At 36.7% G+C, this 7,864-nt stretch overlaps 3 protein-coding genes across 3 annotated transcripts; 1 reads left to right on the top strand and 2 right to left on the bottom strand.

Moving 5' to 3' along the window:
* Positions 1 to 1,465: 1,465 nt before the first annotated feature.
* Positions 1,466 to 1,844, bottom strand: Gasu_62630 (uncharacterized protein). Its single transcript, XM_005702552.1, has one exon. It carries the CDS (start codon positions 1,835 to 1,837, stop codon positions 1,517 to 1,519), a length of 321 nt encoding a protein of 106 aa, XP_005702609.1. The 5' UTR covers positions 1,838 to 1,844; the 3' UTR covers positions 1,466 to 1,516.
* Positions 1,845 to 3,074: 1,230 nt separating this feature from the next.
* On the top strand, positions 3,075 to 4,694 carry Gasu_62620 (amino acid transporter, AAAP family). The gene is made up of 3 exons (XM_005702551.1): positions 3,075 to 3,911; positions 3,973 to 4,098; positions 4,154 to 4,694. Exons 1-3 carry the CDS (start codon positions 3,191 to 3,193, stop codon positions 4,597 to 4,599), a joined length of 1,293 nt encoding a protein of 430 aa, XP_005702608.1. The 5' UTR covers positions 3,075 to 3,190; the 3' UTR covers positions 4,600 to 4,694.
* Positions 4,695 to 6,473: 1,779 nt separating this feature from the next.
* Gasu_62610 (uncharacterized protein) lies at positions 6,474 to 7,844 on the bottom strand (the record flags this gene model as incomplete). The annotated part of the gene is made up of 1 exon (XM_005702550.1): positions 6,474 to 7,844. One exon carries the CDS (start codon positions 7,356 to 7,358, stop codon positions 7,095 to 7,097), a length of 264 nt encoding a protein of 87 aa, XP_005702607.1. The 3' UTR covers positions 6,474 to 7,094.
* Positions 7,845 to 7,864: the final 20 nt, after the last annotated feature.

Raw genomic sequence — 7,864 nt, 5'->3', positions numbered from 1 at the left:
GTTGCTGGAATTCGTACAGTCCAAACCTTGGTGGGATATCTTATTTATCATCTTCTATATCTATGTACATTTTGTATTGACTCTGCTTTTCTTTGAATAGATTTTTTCGATACTAGTTGGTCTCATTTGGCTTAACAAAGGGCGAAATATCTCCTCCAGCAACTATGAAGGTATAGAAGGTGTATTATTTTACATTCTTATCATTCAAAGTTTCATGGCAATATTTGGAATAATATTTGCATTTCCACTGGAACGTTCGATTGTTTTGAGAGAGCGTGCTAGTGGCATGTATCGAGTGTCCGCTTATTACCTTTCAAAGATACTGGTGGAGCTTCCTCGAACAATTTTGTTTTGTTTGCTATTCTGCGTTGTGGTAGGAATATATCTTTCAAGGGCGAAATTTGTGCTAACCTTTGAAGTCATATTGGATGATTGGCCTTCGAGATTCCGTAGACTCTTTTTTTCTCTTTGTTGTTGTCATGCTTTTGAATTCATTGACCGTCGAAGGAATTGCTTTGACTGTTTCTGTATGTGGATTTAATGTTTTGAAGACACTTTTCATGAATGTTTTAGGCAGCAGCACCAACACCGAAGGTAGCTGCAGTAACCGTACCACTTATTTTAAATATAGCTGTTCTTTTTGGAGGTGCTTTGTTATCAAACGCAGAGATACCGAATCATTTTGTTTGGTTAAAATTTTCATCTTTTATGAAATATTCATATGGGGCATTGATGCAAAACCAGTTTGTCGATTTTGCGTTTCAGAGCCTTAGTAAGACTTGCGTCATTTGCGACGGGAATGAAGTTCTTGAAGATTCTGGAATCACCGATTTCTCCATGGCGGGAAATATTGGAGTAAGAGAATGCCTCTCAGTTTCGTACTATCATAAATTTTCTATGAACAGATGCTGCTAATGGAATTGTTAGTCTTTCGAATAGCGGCATATTTGGTTCTACGAATGAGAGGTCCCAAACACGACAAAGCCTTGTGAGCGTTGAAATGCAGTCGGATAGGTATCCTCTGATTGGTTGGAATTGCCTTTTTATTATAAAGGCAAATGTCCCATTATTGTTTTGTTTTTGTTTCCTTCTTTGTTCTTTGTACTGATGGTGCTTATTTGGTATGGTATCAAAGGTTGAAAGCTTTTGAAATAACTTTTTAAAAAAGGTAGCAATGATAACAACAAAAATATTTGAGATAGAAATCACAATTCTATCAGGGGGCGACTATCATTTTGTGTTGAGCATATGCAGCCTCACTCATTCTTTTCAAACTATTACGCTCTCACTTGTTATATTATTTGCGTCATTCTGTCAAATCTTAAAGGTTACCACTTACTTTGCTCCCATCACGCAAGCCCTCAGCACATAATCCAAGTTTCGCAGAGAGATACAGTCATTTCAAGTAAGAAATATAAATGTCTTCTTCCGAAAGTGGATTAATTTCACAGTAAATTTTTTTTCTCTTAGGCTTTTTATGTTTATGCCCATCCAATGGACAAGCGATGGTGTCCAGCTACAGAGTTTTAAAAGTCCACGTTCCGATGATGAAATGAATGATTGCATAGTGTATGTCAAACACAAAGACATCCATACTTTTACCGACGCTGAACGGACAATCTTTGATAAGAATAATATTGGCAGATGGATCAAACTTGACTTCCCTTTTCTTGGAAGAAACAGCTCCAACTTTTTCATCAATAATGAAAGGATTAATACTTCTTGCGTGATTACCTCCGATACGATTTGAACAGAAGGGAACTTGAATAAATGTTGTACCTCCTCCAGATGGAAAGTCGATGGCTGCATACTCTTTTTCCATGGCATGAAAAACCATCTTAGAATTTAGTGTCCAATAAGCTTTCTTCATTCCATCCTCCATCAGCGAAATTCACAAAAATTTTATTAGTGACAGTGAGCTATGCGGGATGTTTTCTGGAAAAGGTCTATACCAACAACGTTAGTTCCGTAGATATTACGAACGACGCGAAATTCAGTATAATCTAATTCAGTTTTCTTCAGGAATAATTCTCATAAAAAGAAAATCTATAGTTTCAATATGGTCGCTCTCGTTAAAATTTTCCAAAAGCAGTAGTTTGTCGACCAGAACCCCTCGAGGTAAATCCATTTTGCTTTGGTTGGATAAACGGTCTGGTATGTTTTCAAACGTCCAGGTCCAATAAGATAGGGTCAGATTCAAGCCAATATATGAAAAGAAGGTGACAGTATAATCTAATACTTCCTCCGTATCATAGGTGGTTGTATTGTAGTATGAGGGTTATATATTGCTGCTTCATCTTGCTTAGCAGAAACGGACTCGATGAAATTTTTTCTCTGAAAAGCTCATGCCCATCCTCTTTCCAAGAATCTTAGCTTCACTTTATAACTATATACAGCAGCAGTAAACGCTGAAAATAAGAGAAGAAATTTACGAGAGAATTGGCGAGCTGTCTCTAAAAAATGAATGATTCGAAATGAAAGAACAAAGAAGGAAAGCTGACGTGTGGAAATGGAAAGATCCAAAGCATTACTACATTACGGCAAACATGAGAGCAAATTATCCACTCATTTCTTTCTTTTTCATGATGGAGTGTCTTCAATGGCAATTGTTTCTGTCGATGTCTTTTTTCACATCGGCACTACCTTGAACTCTTTTATTGTTAACAAGCCTTTTTCAATATTCTGCTGTAGGAAAAAATGTTAAAAACTTTACTTTCCTGTTTTGAATCACGACACTTTGGTCTAACTTTAGAAGATAAACAGTACAAGCAATACTGACTCCAACCCAGAGTTCACGGCATCGGCACAATTAAGAAATACAATGGGATAGTTCCGCTCTGAAAGAATGTCTCTCAATGAATATCGGAATTTTCTTTTTTAGAAATTCTGGCGAGACTTTTGATGTCGTTACAAAGCTTTGACACTTCAAAAGGTCTTACCAACTCACAGTACTTTATACCCCTTGGAGATTAATGTCCAATTCAGGTACTGTAGAAGAATGAAGAATCAAAAAAATACAACAAAGGGAATGAAATCAGTTTCTATATGGCAGGAGAATGGATCGAAGTCCACTAACGGATTTGATCAACTGACTCCATTAACGGAAATGAACTGTTTGTCTATGGGACAATTCATTTCACAGGGTTTAAACTGAATCGGATTTTTAATTTGCTCCTGTTATAGATTTACAATGGAAGCCGGCGTTTTCAAGGAGGAAGTATACTTGAAAGAAAGTATTTCGATAGAGGATCAAGTTACAAAAAACGAGTCAAAAGTTGAGTTGCATGGCCCCGAAGATTATCTTCTAGATGGGACCTTAAGAAGGCCTCATATGGAATGGTGGAGAACAGTCTTTTTAATTCTCGGAGATATACTTGGAACGGGGATATTGGCAATACCCTCTGGGATGGCATCCATGGGCTGGTTATTGGGTACACTTTTTCTAGTGGTAATGTGTGGAATATTTATCTACTGTGGTCTTTTGTTATACAAGATGAGACTCATGTTTCCTCATATTCGAACTTATGGAGACTTGGGAAGGCAAGTTTACGGTAAATGGGGAGAATGGGCTGTATATCTTATTCAGTACACAAGTTTGTTTCTTGTATTACCGGTTTATTTGCTCGTTGCATCCACTGCTCTTCGAGATACTGTATCTCCAAATTCATGTCTGATTATATGGATGTTCGTAAATTCAGGAATACTTATTCTGTTTATGCAGACCAGAACACTTCGCTTTATGGCCTGGTATTCCTTAGTTGGAACAATTGCTATCTGTGTTACACTAGTCATTGCTATAGTTCAAATTATAATCGATGCTTTTTCTAGTAATACTCACGGGCAACTGATAAGTTCTGGAGGCTTTGAAAATGGTCTCGTCGGTTCTGGAGATATCATTTTCGCCTATTCCGGTAAGCTATAGATGTATTGGTCATGAAGCCCAATTATTTTCTCACATTCTTTATGTCGTAGGCATTTATGTCTTCATTGAATTCATGGATGAAATGAAACAGCCACAAGATTTTTCCAAGGCTATTTACACGGCGAACATTTTCACTTTTTTTCGCTTACACCATCGTTGGAATACTTGGTTACGCGGTATACGGAGAATTCGTTCTCAATCCTATCACATCCTCTTTATCATCTGGCCCAGTGAAAAGAATAGCAAATGGCTTCTTATGGCTTCACGTTTTGGTGGCTTTTGTTGTACATGCATTGGTATTTAACAGAGCGGTAGCTGTTCGCTTTTGTAAAAAATATGTGGACGATTTTCATCTCAAAGGACTGCTGGCTTGGTTCACAGTGACATTCGTGTCCACAGGCCTTTCTTTGTTGCTCAACATCTTCTTTCCCTATTTGAGTGACATTGAGTCTCTCGGAGGAACTTTGTTTTCACCAATTACTGGCTTCTTGTATCCCAACTTGTTCTATTGGAAATGCACGGGTTCCACGATGAGCACGAAAAGGAAGCTATTTGGCTGGTTTATACTGGCTGTATTTGGCATTGGATATACTATACTGGGAACTTATGGCACAATATATTCCATGGTTCAAAATGTCGGTGCTTCACCTCTACTGTACAAATGCCTTTCGTCATAGCCATTTCTCATGAATTTTTTCACGGTCAATGCAAGTTCTTTCTCTTACGCTTGATTTGTCTGGTTGTGTTGTTTGATAAAGAAATGTGAGAAGAAAATAGTATTTTCCTTCCGAATACATTATGATATGTTCATTCCATTGGTCCTCACAACACCAAATACTGTTGAGGCAAGGTTGTAGTCATCGTGACATTGAATACTTGTTGAATCATGCAAGAAATTGCATTGATTCCAATGGAGCCAAAAAGCAAACAACCTAAAATAGCTGCCGAAATTCTTTCCTCGTGGAATTCTCTCTCGTTTTACAGCCTGCTTCCGTCGTCTATATCTAAATGGAGTCCGGTACTATTCATTCTAGATTGCAAGTAGAATAATGAGAAGTTCACGTTTTCCAACCTTCACTCTCAAAACTATTTTCATATAGGATTTGATTGCTTTATAACATATAAAAAATATATTTCTTGAAACAGAGCAAAATAAAAGATCCTATCAGGTCACAAAAGCTGACAGACAACACCTTCCTGCGCAGATATTCCCCAGAACTTCTTCTTGTTTCATTAACAACCCGAAACCCTGGCAGATATGGAAACATGAAATAAAAAACTCTTTTACAACACATTCTGTAAAATTGTCAAAGAGATTTTGCGAAATCACAAAAATATGTTGAATGTTGCAGCACGTCTACCTTACTCTGCCAATGAATTTATGAAACTTTACCAGTAAACGGGTACAATTGAGCTCGTCAAGGAATATTTTGTACTCTTAAAGACACCCTGCACACTCTAGCAACTTTGATATTCGTCAAGTACCTTCTGTTAAAGAGCATTGAGCTTACTGTCCCCCTGTCTCAGTTGAATGATCTATTACTCAGGCACGATAAAGTCAAATATACATATGGTGATGTCTTCTCGCTTCACTTCCTGTTGAACTTGTTCAATGCTGTCAATACTAGCGTTCTCTTACCAGCCTATACTTTCAACAATACTTATTTGTCCCAATTATAAGCAACAAACTCGTTTTGCGAAACCATTTTAAAGTTTGTTCAGTGCTCTGGCTGCTCTCTTCCAAAACGGTGAATTGCATTTATCGGCCAATAGGACAGTGGCAGTGGTCTCATAAAAGTTCATTGTCAGAAGAAGGGAACTGGAACGCAGGAAAACAATGCTAGAAAATAAGTGAGTTATGTGTTAGCTGAAAAGCTCTAGCTTTTAAAGTTGCAACGCATTGGTTAGAGAATTTCCTTTTCCGTAGCTGTTCAAGCTTTGGAGCTCGGAAACAATCCACAATTTGTAGAATCTCATCACCGATTCTGTATAGAAATCTTTTCTTCTCAAGTTGAAAATTTGTTCATTCGGCCTTTAAGAAGACTTTGAAAGATTGGTTGACTTAGTTCGATCTGGTTCAGTAAATTAGTCGGAAAGAGTCGAAAAGCAAGTTTAAAGTTCAGTTATAGAACAAATTGCTGTGGAGCGATTGAAAGTGGATTCTAGTAGACAAACTGGTCGAAAAGATTGAGAAGCAACAATCCTCCTTGATTTAATTCCTGCAAAAGGTAGAGTTGAACAGTATATTTTGAATTCATTTGCTAGTCTCCAAGTTTTCCTCTTTTGTTATATATATATTTGTAAGGCTGTTGGTGTCTGCGTTGGACGACAGACAGAGTTAATGAATTGAAATTGATATATTATCGAGTTTCTGCAGATGATGATGCTCTCCAAAAACCATTCTATTTATTTTCTAAGTTTATTTTATCCTTTGCAAACGTTAAAAGAAGAGAGTTTTTATTATCTGTCGTCATCGTTCTGCTTTCTTGATGGATAACTAGAAACATTTGCAAAGGCTGAGATATAATGATTTGTTTTCGTAGCTTTTTGGAAATGATGCTATCAGTTTAATAAGGTCTGAGTTTTCGAGGAAATATTACTCCAAGATCTGAAAGAGAGATTGAAACCAGAAAAGACGTCATTTTGTGGAAGAGATGTTTTATATCGTAAAAGGAAGATATGCAGAACGAAAAGAAGAATTATCTAATATTTCTGCATTGTTGGAGGATTCTCCAGAGAGATAAAATGGTTGAAATATGTCGCCATTTTCCTGCATGAAAAATCAAGTCAAAATGCATTTCAAAGTATGGCAAAAACCTAAGAGCAGCCCTTCAAAAATAAAAACAAGTCACTAGCTCAAAAAGAATTAAATACAAGCTTCACCGACAAATAATTCTCTTCTGGAATGAAATTCTCCAAACTAACAAAATTACTGAAGGATAAAGGATAACAAGATATCCAAAAAAGAAAACTTTACAAATCGATGAAAGGAAGAGAGCGTTGTTGGAACGCATCAATACTACAGTGAAAGCCAAATAGGTACAGAGAGAATAAAGACTCAATCAATATAATAGAAAAGTCCAAACTCGTTTGAAAAATAGCATGACTCTGACTCTTTGTCGCTCTGCTCCGCTATTGTTTGTGCTACGAAGTTTTTGAAATTGCTTAATTGTCATTGCGTTACTGAAATATAATTTACAGTTTCTTGTACAGAAGCACCTTGAAAGCAATAAGTAATTGAAATTTGACAGCTTAAAGTAGTATCGAAGTACCGAAATCTCGAAGATCCCAACTTTTTTACTAGCACTGATACGAATAAAGTGTTAGACACCATCGAAGTCATGTAAAGCATAATAAGCATGGCAGAAGACATGTATTTAAAGCTCTTAGAAAGCGCACTACAAGATTTCGACCAAGAATAAATAAAGGGATCCATTGAATATGAATAAATCGGAAAATACTGGAGTCAAACCTAATAATCAGTAAAGTATCATTCGAAAAGCTTGCAGCTGGGTGATTCTATTTGATCCATTCTCCTTCAATGTCACCAATATGCCTTGGAGGTAACGATTGAGGCTGGATAAACTGTAACCACAAAAGAAGGCAAAGAGCAGTGAGTGTCTCTCAAGAACGGATGCTTACCACCTACTTGTCTATATAATGAATGATTCATTTTCGGTCACGACAAACTTTTTTGATTTCAACAAATATTCATCAAAAGCTTCGAATTCTCTTCTTCATAGAGGAATTGTCAAACACGCATATAACAACGTGCACTTGAGGCACAATATATCGGCTTATGATAATACAAGTTAACTTTTCAGTTTGTTACAACTAGAATGGGTTCATAAAAGCAAACTGTGATACTGCTTCCAGGGTATAAAAAGTAAAAATATTGAACACTTTTTGGAACAATCCTTAAAGGGAACGCAAAATATGCAA

The sequence above is a fragment of the Galdieria sulphuraria genome (assembly GCF_000341285.1).
Source record: "Galdieria sulphuraria unplaced genomic scaffold scaf_130, whole genome shotgun sequence".
NCBI lineage: Eukaryota > Rhodophyta > Bangiophyceae > Galdieriales > Galdieriaceae > Galdieria > Galdieria sulphuraria.
Note: the sequence above shows the minus strand (reverse complement) of the source record. Positions and strands in the feature narration are given on the sequence as shown.

Bases quoted from the DNA above. Each gene is read 5' to 3' on its own strand.
- Gasu_62630 (XM_005702552.1), bottom strand. From the start codon at position 1,837: ATGGTTTTTCATGCCATGGAAAAAGAGTATGCAGCCATCGACTTTCCA.
- Gasu_62620 (XM_005702551.1), top strand. From the start codon at position 3,191: ATGGAAGCCGGCGTTTTCAAGGAGGAAGTATACTTGAAAGAAAGTATT. The intron at 3,912-3,972 runs GTAAGCTATAGA...TTTATGTCGTAG, and splicing joins TATCATTTTCGCCTATTCCG to GCATTTATGTCTTCATTGAA. The intron at 4,099-4,153 runs GTATACGGAGAA...CATCTGGCCCAG, and splicing joins TTGGAATACTTGGTTACGCG to TGAAAAGAATAGCAAATGGC.